This window comes from Camelus dromedarius, chromosome 17 (assembly GCF_036321535.1).
Source record: "Camelus dromedarius isolate mCamDro1 chromosome 17, mCamDro1.pat, whole genome shotgun sequence".
NCBI classification, from domain to species: Eukaryota; Metazoa; Chordata; class Mammalia; order Artiodactyla; family Camelidae; genus Camelus; species Camelus dromedarius.
Window position 1 is genome coordinate 33,808,193 of NC_087452.1, and position 11,934 is coordinate 33,820,126.

The 11,934-nt window shown below is 51.8% G+C and overlaps 2 protein-coding genes and 1 pseudogene across 2 annotated transcripts; 2 read left to right on the forward strand and 1 right to left on the reverse strand.

The window, feature by feature from the left end:
* Positions 1-343: 343 nt before the first annotated feature.
* Positions 344-2,236, reverse strand: LOC105088171 (ubiquitin-conjugating enzyme E2 E1-like; annotated as a pseudogene).
* On the forward strand, positions 2,140-6,420 carry NICN1 (nicolin 1, tubulin polyglutamylase complex subunit). The gene is made up of 6 exons (XM_010978424.3): positions 2,140-2,366; positions 3,531-3,707; positions 3,960-4,073; positions 4,540-4,611; positions 4,937-5,041; positions 5,116-6,420. Exons 1-6 carry the CDS (start codon positions 2,235-2,237, stop codon positions 5,155-5,157), a joined length of 642 nt encoding a protein of 213 aa, XP_010976726.3. The 5' UTR covers positions 2,140-2,234; the 3' UTR covers positions 5,158-6,420.
* A 156-nt stretch (positions 6,421-6,576) lies between these two features.
* Positions 6,577-11,734, forward strand: AMT (aminomethyltransferase). Its single transcript, XM_010978414.3, has 9 exons — positions 6,577-7,010; positions 7,101-7,268; positions 7,794-7,874; positions 8,870-9,001; positions 9,371-9,449; positions 9,754-9,899; positions 9,984-10,164; positions 10,590-10,745; positions 10,848-11,734. Exons 1-9 carry the CDS (start codon positions 6,918-6,920, stop codon positions 11,024-11,026), a joined length of 1,215 nt encoding a protein of 404 aa, XP_010976716.1. The 5' UTR covers positions 6,577-6,917; the 3' UTR covers positions 11,027-11,734.
* Positions 11,735-11,934: the final 200 nt, after the last annotated feature.

Sequence of the window (11,934 nt, forward strand, 5' to 3'; positions counted from 1 at the left end):
CCAGAAACTGTGGATGAATACAAAATACATATGAGAAAAGTGTATTATGGTGATTCAGATTATCTCTATCTATCTATCTATCTATCTATCTATCTATCTATCTATCTATTTATATCTTAGAATTATAACATCATATGGAGGAATTTAGGAATAACAACAACAAAAACCCCATAAAATATACAGAAAACAAATAACTAAAGGTCACAAGTAAATCCTTCTTTATCAGTAATCACATCAAATATAAATGACTAAACCTTCCTATTAAAGACAGATTGGCAGATTGGATTAAAAAAGATCTATATGCTATCTAAAAGAGACTCACTTTTTTTTTTTAATGCCTTCATGAGCATGTTTATTGTGTTTGAGATGATAACATCAGGTGCTCTCTGAGCTACAAAGGGTAAAAGGAAATCCTCTCATTATGAACTGACAAAGGTAAAAGGTAAAACATTTTTCACAACAGCATGAATGACATACTCAGAAATAGATCTGGGTTTAATACAAATGACATAATTCCTAGTCATCTATAGCTACTTTTATAACTTCATACAGATATAACACTAAAATGCACTATAGTGTTTGGCAGATTCAAGACCAGTATCCTTAGTACATCACAAAATACATTTTGATATCCCAAAGAAGCAAGGCTTGCAAGTAGGCATTTTAAACGTAACAAATCTACAGCTACAAAATTCTACTCTTGATAGCATTTACCTTTTGGGGGAGTCTCCCAGTCTCCAAAGGATAAAAGCAGAGAGTAGAAACAGTATAACATATACATAGAAGTCCATATTGTAAAGGTTATAAAGATTTGCAGTACAGTGAGAAGATGCCTCTGCTCCGTCAGACTGTGTACAAATTATGTTAATTATGTTGTGTATCTCTTGGTCCACTGTCTGGCTATCCTGTCATGTTCTGCTCTGTTGGTCAAATACTGAGTGGCTATGCTTCCAACCACAGGATCCGCAGGATTGCAGTTTGTCAAAAAGAACAAATTGACAGCAAAACCTTTGAAATAGTCAAAGCAGGGCTCCAGTTGTCTTTAATGATGTCCAGGCAGATGACTCCCTGACTGTTGATGTTGCAGTGATAGACTCTGGTACAGAAAGTAACCTTTAGTGGCTTAAATGGATAATTGGATGAAAATGTGATATTCAGAAAAAACACCACTTTCATATACAGAAACTGGTGGACCAAGTATATTCGATCTCCATTCATAAATGTTATCTCCTTTAGGCCCAGCACTGCAGTTAGGGAAGACTCACTTTAGATATAAGAACACAAAGAGGTTGAAAGTAGGGGTGGAAAAATACATCCCATTCAAATAGTAACCAAAAGAGAGTTGGGTTTTGTTTACCCATTCATCTGTTGATAGACTCCTGGGATTTGTTCACTTCTTTTTATTGTTGAGTAGTATTCCTTTGTGTGGATATACTATAGTTAGCTCATCTGTTCATCTGTTCATCTGTTGGACGTGTGGATTATTTCCAGTTTTTGGCTATTATGACATAAGCTTTCATTTCTCTTGGGTAAATACTTAGGAGTGCAATGACTGGATCATACTGTAGTTATAGTTATAATTTTAGTTCTTAAATAATGAACACACACACACACAAAAGGCCAAAATGCTTTTCAAAGTGGCAAGAAATTATCAATAGATGAGGGATCCACACTTTTGTTAGTCTTTAATTTTAGCCTGTTCAGTGGCTGTGTAGGGGTCCTAATATGTATTTCTCTGATGAATAATCATATTAAGCATCTTTTCATGGGCACATTGGCTATTCACCTACTCTTGCGAATTCTCTTTAAATCTTTTGCCCGTTAAAAAAAAAAAAGGGTTAACATTTATTTTTGCAATTAATGTCGTCCAGGCACTATGCTCATTTGTGCTCACGGTTTTACGTGCTTTAACTGACGTCCACCCTGCACAGAAACAGTAACTAAGCGCGATTCGTAAAACTAACATGGCTCGGCAAGCCTTGTATGCAGAATGCTCGACGGTTTCTGGGCACGGCCGGCCGTAGCTCTAAAGCTCGCGTGGTGATTGGCTGAAGGGGCACTTCCGCAGGCACTTCCGAGTCCCCGCCCGCCCCGAGAATCGGTGATTGGCTGGGCTGGCCGAGCGCGAGTCTTCTCGGGAGTTGTAGTTCTTAGGGTTCGGCTGGGGATGCCAGGAAGGACCATTGGTCTCAGGCCAGGAGCGGCGGTTGTGTTTGGTCGCCGCCGCGAGCACCATGTCCCGCGTGTCAGTGCCTTGCCATGTGAAAGGCACTGTGGCCCTGCAGGTGGGCGACGTGCGGACCTCCCAAGGCCGGCCTGGCGTGCTGGTCATCGATGTCACCTTCCCCAGCGTCGCGCCCTTCGAGGTGAGCAAGCCCCGTGGGCGCGACCGGTGCTCCTGGGTGGGGCTTATCTGGGAACTCGGGCGTGTCCCAAGCATTAAATATTTTTACAGAAAGCCTCTGCAGTGTCCACGCCCTTGCGAGTCAGTTAGCCATTTACTTTTTACCTCAGTTAACACATACTTACTAGAATGCAGCTTCCTTTTCTGTTCTCTTTCACATCTCTTTACCATATCCAGAACAGCGCTGGCACGGAAGTGCCAGGATAGTAGGCTAGGTGCTGGAAATACAGTTGTGAACCAAATAGAGATGAGAGGTCATTTTGTCCCTGGCCACTGGCTAGGTATCATTAGACAATGAGCTACCCCAAAACCTGCCTCCTACCCATCCCTACAGTCTCTGCTGGAAGTCAGGTTCAACTCATCCCTCATCAGGATCTTCCCAGGGGCTCCAGTTTCCAGTCTTTGGTTGCCCTTCCCCATCTGCTGGCTGAGTGACTGGACACACTGCGGGACCTCAATACAGCAGATAAAGTCCACTTTCTAATAGCCTAGCATTCACTCTCTGTCCCACTTGCCTTTTGGCCCCATGCACTTTGTCCTGTAGTGTGTGTTTCTCCACTGAGCTGTTCTTTAAGCTGGTAGACTTCACTCAAGGACCCAACCCTGGAAATCCTGATTTAGTAGGTCTGGGGTGGAGCCTGTACACCTATATTAAAAAAACAAACAAAAACAAAAACAAAACCTCCTTGGGTAATTCTGATGAGTATCCAGTGATGACAACTGCTGTAGCTAGGCTGAACCATGCTCTGTTCCAGGGGTGTGCTGGGTTTTGTCACCCCTTGGTGCTCCTTTGGATATGCTACTTTTTACATTCTCCACCCTTCTTGGTCTACGTGGTGGACTCCTCTGTCAGGCCTCATCTGTACATTTTCTGCCTCCTCTTGAGTTAGGGCTCTGATCTCTGGCTGCATCTTGGACATGAGGCCAGATCTGAGGTCATGTTTTTTTTGTATGACATGCTCACTTAGACTGTGCATTCTTCTAAGAAAGCAAAATTTCTCTGGGTTCCAGTGGATTCTTGTTGAAATTGTTAGATTGGTAGGAATACATTCCTAAGTGGAGGAGGAAATGGTTCCTTTGTATCCTTCAGGCCCTGGGCCTGGGTCTGATGTTGTGTGTGTTTTAGTTGCAGGAGATCACTTTTAAGAATTACTACACAGCCTTTCTGACCATCCGTGTTCGCCAGCACACCTCAACACACACTCCGGCCAAATGGGTGACCTGCCTACGAGACTACTGCCTGATGCCTGACCCACACAGTGAGGAGGGAGCCCAGGAGTATGTATCGCTGTTCAAGCACCAGGTCAGCTGGGACTCAGCATGGCCAGGGCAGCCCAGATGAGGGCTCACAAGGGGTCTGGGGATTGAGCCAGGATCCTAGGAGGGAAGGGGTAGGGGCCAGTTCTTTGGCAAGTGCCTTGGAAGAACTACTGTTCTTTCCTTCTCAAAGGCCTGAGGAGGAAGCACCTTGGCTCATTGCTGGTTGGCTCCTGGGCAGTGAGCTGGGGCCTCGCTGGTCCTTGTGTGTGTGTGTGTGTGTGTGTATGTGTATCAGATGCTGTGTGACATGGCCAGAGTACTGGAGCTGCGCCTGATCCTGCGACAGCCGTCGCCACTTTGGCTGTCTTTCACGGTGGAGGAGCTGCAGATCTACCAGCAGGGACCAAAGGTAAGTGACTAGCTCAAAGCTGGTGGCTGGCCCTTTCTCCAGGAGTCTCCTAGCTATGGCTGGGAGGCCTCAGGGTGCAGATGGGGGTGGGAATGGATGGGTAAGGATGGGGAGACTCAGAAGGAGGCCTTCATGGAAGTTAGTGAAGTGGGAATGCTGGAAGCTCATGATGAGGGGTGAGGCCACGTCCCCATATCCCCTGACCTTTGGGGCTGCCTGCCTCTTTCAGAGCTGGAACCTTCAGGTGCCGGGAGACACTTCTGTTCCTTGTCTTATGGGGCTTCCTTCTGTATAGCAGAAGAGCTTAAGTAGTCTGTCTGCCCCTTAGAGTCTCTGTGGACCCCTGAACAGGATTTTCCCAGTGTCTGAGGCTCAGGGGCCCTCTCTCTGCTCTTAGGACCTTGGAATCTGGTTCCAGGGCTCTCCCACTCTGCCTGCCTCAGGGCAGTATGCCTTTGCTTTGCAGAGTCCTTCCATGACCTTCCCCAAGTGGCTCTCCCACCCAGTGCCTTGTGAGCAGCCTGCTCCCCTTCTTGAGGTAAGCCCTCACCCTGGGTGAGAACCATGTGTGAATAGCTCTGGTGTCCAGCAGAGGCCCTGGGGAACCCCCTTCAGCAAGAATCTGGGGCTGGACCCAGGGCCCTTGGTTCACTCTGTGCCACCTTCCTTCCGGGATTTGAGGACTCTCTGTCAGGGGCTGGGCTGCCTACTCCACAGCAGGCCCCATCCTCATGTTTCACAAGTCATCTGGGGATGTTACTGGTCTCAGCTGGAGAACCCCATAGCCCAGCTTGACCTCTCTGGAGTCTAAGGGCACTGCTGGGGAGAGACCCATGGCCACTGACCTCCTCCTTCTGGAGCAGGGTCTCCCAGAACCCAGCAGGGTATCCTCCGAGGTACAGCAGATGTGGGCGCTGACAGAGATGATCCGGGCCAGTCACACCTCCACGAGGATCGGCCGCTTTGATGTGAGTGATCGCTTCCCTTTGCTTGACTCCCATTGGCCTGAGCAGGTCAGATCTGATGGTCTTTTGTGTTGCAGGTGGATGGCTGTTATGACCTGAACTTGCTCTCCTACACTTGAGCCGTGACTCTTAGTCAAGACGATGGCCTTCCGTGCCCACCCAGGCCCGGTTTGGGCCATCAGAGGCCGAAGTGCTTTCCCTGTACATTCCGAGTGTTGCCTGCATGCCCATTCCGTCTGGGCCGTGTTCACAGATTCATGATTCTTGGGGGCTCAGTATGTTGCTTCAGCATGAGCTCCTGGAGGGGGCGCACTCTGTCCTTACCTGACTGCAACCTGAAACTCCTCTTCCTTCCCTAAAAACACTCCAATTCTATTGCTAAGAATCCCCTTGCAGCTTTTGTCCCTCCTGCCAACATGCACATTCCTATCTTCTGCTTGCTTCCTCACCCTGAGTGCAGTGGGCTGAGGTAACCTACTAAGACCTGCTCTGTCTAGCCCTGGAAGACTGCTGTAGCTTGGCACTCTGGTAGTTTGGAAGCCTGAGGGAGAAACAGGAGTCCCGTTTCTTCCTTCTGCACTCCCTACTGGCCTTCTTTCCCTTTGTGTTACACTCACAAAAAGAAATTTCCTGTCTAAACTCTGCTGCTTGCCTAGGGAGCCACACAAAACTGGGAAGATGGGCAGCCCAAGTCCCTTGGTCCCTCAGTTGGCTTCCGGCTGTGTGTTCAAATGGGTCTGCCCATCGAGTCTGGGTGGGTGCCACTGGCAAGGCCGGGGCCTGAAAATAAGTCCTGCCACCTGTCTGCCACTGACACAGCCCAAAGCACATCCTTGTCCCTCTCCCAGTTGCCCCTTCTAAGAGCCGTGCTCGTAGTGATCAAGCTCGGTAGGGGGTGGGTCCAAGTGAGGGTTCTCACTGGTGTCTTTAAGAGGCTGAGGTTTTCTACAATCCCAGGCCAGCAGCTGAATAAGACAGGACACTCTTTCTTATGAGAAAATCCTGCTTCTCTCTGGTTTTTCCCCTGGGGGCTGTTATGAGGCAGTACTGCAACATGGGTTGGACCTGGAAAACTGAATGTCTGTGTAGCTCAACAGCTTTGTGGGGGGAGGTAAGCCACCTTTTGATGGCCACCTTCTGCTCTCACCCATCAGAGTTTATGCAGGTGGTATCTGCCCTCAGGGTCACTTGCTTAGCCCTGGTCAGCTTTGGATAAGAGGGTAATGATCACAGTCCTATGCTCAGGGAGTAGCAGCCCTCAGTGTGTATGTGTGTGACAGGGGAGGTCCCTGGGAGGGACCATGCTTCCTGCACAGCTGTGTCCCCAGCACCCAGCACAGGACCTAGTGTGCAGCAAGATCAATAAATACTTGTGGAATCCATCACTGTGCTGGCCGCCTATGTTTGCCCAGCAAGACAGCTGGAGACCCTCACATGAGGCTAGGTTACTTTGGTGCTCCTGTGGCTGGCTCCACCCTCCTGTGCCCTCTCCACCCCTTCCCCTCCCCCGTGTGACCTTACACTCCTGTTGTCCTAAACTGGTGATTCAGGCCTTTCAGCCATTTGCAGAACTTTGGCCCTTTGGAGGCAGGGCAGTCAGCCAGGGAGGTCTAGCCCCCAGCTCTGTTCCTGAGCGGCTTAACTGGCTCCAACCGTCCAGTTGGGGCTGGTCAGAGGGAAGCGCCTGGGGCTATTTCCCCGCCTATGGGAGTTCAGGCATTCTGTTCTCTAAAGCCCCGCCTGCCCTTGGGGCTGCCCACTCCCTCTTCTGATCCCCCCTGGCGGGGGAGAGACCTCTTCAAGCAGGGCCTGGACTACATCTCCCAGCGTGCCTGGCAGAGTGGTGGCCTCTGTGTGCCGACTGCACCAGTTGCGGGCAATGATGCAGCGGACTGTGAGCATGGTGTCCCGTTTGGGCTTGCGTCTGCAGGCGCCCCCCTTGGCCCTGGGCCGTCCGCTCAGTTGTGCACAGGTGGGATGGAGGGTGCTGGTGTGTGGAGGGTGGGGGAGGGAGAGGGCTGGGGTCTGGGGCCTTGGTGGCACTGAGCCCGGCCGCCCGCAGGACGTGCTCCGCAGGACACCACTCTATGACTTCCACCTGGCACATGGCGGGAAGATGGTGGCATTCGCGGGCTGGAGCCTGCCAGTGCAGTACCGGGACAGCCACATTGACTCACACCTGCACACACGCCGGCACTGCTCACTCTTTGACGTGTCCCACATGATGCAGGTGAGCCAGGGAGTGTGCTGACTGCGAGACCAGGGCTTCCTCCTCATCCACAGTGGTGCAGCCCTCGACTTTCTTTGCTGGGAGCTGGAGTCCAAGGGCAGCCCTCTTAGAAGAGATGGAGGTCTTAGGGGGTTAGTGGACTGTGGCCCCCAGTAAATTAACTCAGACGGTCTTCTGATCACCTCCTGTTTAATCTCTCCAACCTGCCCCCACTGAGTGATGTAACTCAATGTCTTGGGTTTTCCAGGGCTGCCACTCATTCTCATCCACTGTTTGGAAAGGGGGTATTTCAGGAAGGTGCTGGGCCTTTTCAAGTTCCCTAAAACCACAAGTATACCCCTCTGTATTGGCCAATGTAAGGGAGTCAAAGTGATGTTTCTGCCACCTGCAGAACCAAAGGACCAGTAGTCAGGCACTTTGGCTGCATTGAACTGTGCTGTGGGTGGCAGGAAGGATGCCTCCTTGCTCTGTGGCTGTCTAGATTTAGCTATTGCAGTGGCCTGAGGCTTTTGATCTCTTTCCCAGACCAAGATATTTGGCCGTGACCGGGTGAAGCTGATGGAGAGTCTAGTGGTTGGTGATATTGCTGAGCTAAAGCCAGACCAGGTGGGCCCCTCTTTTATTTCTGCTCAGTGAGTGAGCAGTCATGAGCCAGCAAACCAGTCTGAGTCCCTGCTTCGGGCTTGGGGGCACAGTGTCTCAGGGGTTGCATTCTTGAGGGAGGAGTCCCTGAGTCATGTCTAGACACCCAGCTGTCTGCAGGGAGAGTCCTATCCCATCCCCATCACATCAAGCTGGGAGGCCAGAAACCCAGGTTCATGTCCTATTCTGTGACCTTCCATGGTGCCAACCCCTTATGATTCAAAGTATAGTCCCTAAACCAGCAGCCTTATCACCACGTGAAGCTTGTTAGGAATACACTTTCAGGCCCCACTCCAGACCTGTTGAATCAGAACCTACATTTTAACAAGATCTCAGGTGATTCATATGACCTCTTAACCTCTGAGGCCAGCCTCACAGTATTTTGGGACATTGCCGTGGAACACATGGGATCCTTAAGATAAACTTCAAAGCTTCTGTCCTGAGGTTTGGGGCCGGGGTCCTGGGGGAACCTGAGTGAAGAGGTCTTGATGCTAGACGGATGCCCTAGGTCTGGGTGGGAAAAATTATAGATTAAGTGTGAGATGAGGTGCTCAGTACTGAGTAGGGAGGGGTGCAGAGGCTCCACCAGATCAAGTAGGTCCCCCAAGGTGAGGAAGAGATAAAAATTTTTCACTATATGAGGATCAAAAACCTGGACTTGGATGGGTTGGTGTATAGCTCAATTGGTGGAGTGCATGCTAAGCATGCACGAGGTACTTGGTTAAATTCTCAGTACCTCCATTTGAAAAAGAAAAAAAAACCAAACAAAATGAAAAAAAACCTGGGGTTCGGCAGGGGTCTGGGATGACCCAGGCTTGCTCCTTGCAACCTACACCCCCAGCCCTGTGCATGCGGGTTCATGAGTTTGTGGTGGCTGAGTGGGCCCAGAGACGTGTCTGACTCACACTCAATCTTGACCTCTTGGATCTGGAGGCAAAGGTGCTCTGCTTTGATGCTAGGGGACACTGTCGCTGTTTACCAATGAGGCTGGAGGCATCTTAGATGACTTGATTGTGACCAACACTTCTGAAGGACACCTATATGTGGTGTCTAATGCTGGCTGCTGGGAGAAGGACCTGGCCCTCATGCAGGTACAGCCCCTCTGTGTGCTAAGTACCCTGTCTTCCTTGTTCACCACAGCATCCTTGTTGTCCAGGACAGACCTGGAATGGACAAGGGGCTCAGAAAATGGCTCTTTGAAAGAACAGCAGGCCTGAGCAGGCCCTCCCTGGAGCGTGCTAGGTGAGGGAGGTGGGGAGGTGGGGAGGTGAAGTTGACCCTGGCCCCTAACTGAGCATCCCCTGGTGAAGGTGGAGGGCTGGACCCTGATGTTAGAGCTGGCAGACCCGGGCGTAATATAGGAACCAGTCTACTCGGCCCAGCTCTGCAGCACCCGAACTACGGTAGGTGCTCAGTAAGTGGTCCTAGAGCTAATGTGCTATTTCTATCTTTCCTTTCAGGATGGGGTTAGAAAGCTTCATAACATGGGCAGTGATGTAGGCCTGGAGGTGATGGATAATGCTCTGCTAGCCCTGCAAGGTAAGCAGGACAGGCTGGGTTTGGAGTTGACTTTTGCCTTCCAGGTTTCCTCTATTGCTTAGCACAGAGGCCATGCCAGGAGGAAGGTAAGGATGGTGTGCTATTTGTGCACAATAATTCTAAGTTTGGTACCATGCCTTCCCTCTACCTGCGTCTACAAGGCTCCATGGGCTGTGGACAAGACCATCTTCACTCACCTACAGAATAGGGCTTGCTGAGGCCTTGTTCTAGTTCCTAAGGGCTGTGATCCAGCTTTGCAGGGCACTGGGACCCAGACACTTGGTTTCTGACTCCCTGGGTCCAGGCCCTACTGCAGCACAGGTGCTCCAGGCTGGTGTGGCAGATGACCTGAGGAAACTGCCCTTCATGACCAGTGCTGTGATGGAGGTGTTTGGAGTGTCTGGCTGCCGTGTGACCCGCTGTGGCTACACAGGAGAGGATGGTGTGGAGGTATGTCAAGAAGTGGGCACAGGGTAGTGCAGGGCACAGGGCTCTGGGGCTCGCTGCCCACCTGCTCTCTGGTGTCTCTTGTAGATCTCCGTGCCGGCAGTGGAGGCAGTCCGCCTGGCAACAGCTCTGTTGGAAAACCCACAGGTGAAGCTGGCCGGGCTGGCAGCCCGGGACAGCCTGCGCCTGGAGGCAGGCCTCTGCCTGTATGGGAATGACATTGATGAACACACCACACCTGTGGAAGGCAGCCTCAGCTGGACACTGGGTGAGCTGGGCTAGCACTCAGGCAGGGGATCCTGAAGGCTGGAGTGGCCCTTCATGGGACCAGCCAGCTCATGACTTCTTCCAAGGTTGTATAGCCTGGAGCAAGTGACACAGCCTCCCTGAACCTTCATCCTCTGAAGGCATCACAGTGGCTTTGCCCACTGAATGCTGAGGACCCTCAGGCTGAGGTGGGCAGCATGGCCTCTGAGACTAGCGGGCAGGAGGTGGGCAGCTGAATGACTCATTTCAGAGGAGGAATGGGGCCTGGGGGAAGGCCCAGGGGGAAGGGGACCTGGGGGAAGGGGGCCTGGACCCCAACTGAAGGGGCCTTGATGCTGGATAGATGTCACTTGGGGTCCTTGTTGCTAGGACCTCCTGTGGTCAGGAGTCCTGTGACTGTGGCTTAAGTCTTGTGTTATGTTCCAGGGAAGCGCCGCCGAGCTGCCATGGACTTCCCAGGAGCCTCAGTCATTGTTCCCCAGCTGAAGGGCAAGGTGCAGCGGAGGCGTGTGGGGTTAACGTGTGAGGGGGCTCCTGTGCGGATGCACAACGCCATCCTGAGCACGGAGGGCACCGTGATTGGTAGGTGGACCAGGGAAGTTGGAGAGTCCTTGTCTCTTCCCCAGGAGGGTGGGGGTACTGGACTGGCAAGGTGGCATTGACAGATGGCCTCTGCCCGGACAGGTACTGTGACCAGTGGCTGCCCCTCGCCCTGCCTGAAGAAGAATGTGGCGATGGGTTATGTGCCCTATGAATATAGTCGGCCAGGTACCCCACTGCTGGTAGAGGTGCGGCGGAAGCAGCAGGTGGCTGTGGTCAGCAAGATGCCCTTTGTGCCCACAAACTACTACACCCTTAAGTAAGGATGATGGGGCAGGGCCCTCCCCTCTAGGAGCCTTGCTCTGGAGGGCACTGTACAAGGGGTTAGTCAGGAAGCTGAGGGAGAACACACTATAGGTAGGTGGCGGCTGATTCCGGTTGAGGTGGGATACACCACCTGTCCCATCTCATCCAGTGCCGCTGCAACTTCAAGACCCCATTTCTCAGTAATGGAGCCCACATTCCCATTGACCCCACTCTTGCCTGCTGGGGAAGCATCAGTTCTGGCACCTCTCCCTCCCACTCTGCTAGGTGCTGGCTGTGAAGGAGAGGCTCACCTTTAGCCGGAGGATAAAGCCTGCCCAACCTACCTCACCACGGTTCTTCATACTGCAAAGGGTTATTACCTTGGGCAGTGCTGGCTACCTCCTCTAGTTCACTTTCCCTGGGCAGGAATAACTTTTGACTCACAGAGGGTTGGCCCAGTAGGGCTGCCGTGCCTGTGTGTAAACTTGGGGATGGCTGAGGGGGCATGGACTCACTCTTCCACGTTCTTAGTTGGTCCAACCTGCTGCCCAGTAGCCAATGCTGCCAGGCTCACCTCCTGTTCTGAGCCCCAGGGCTGTTGTAGGGCAGGCTGGGCCTCCTCCTTGACTTGCCTTATCCTGGGCTGACTTTCGCCCCTGGGGGTCATTACTGGACTCCACTGACTCCTAAAAACAACATTAAACGAGCTTTCTTCTTGCTTGCCAGTCTCTAGCTTCACTGTTCTCTGACCATAGGGTTCCTGGGGTGCCAAGCCAATGCCTTCCTTCCTGGCCTCTGAGACAGGCTCAGAGTGGGTTCCCCTTAAGAAGGGCAGGTCTATAAAAACTCATGGGGATAGTGCCTCTGTTGGGCACCCATCACCTCTGCCAGACGTTGCATTTTGGGTGCTCCAAGAGCAACAGCC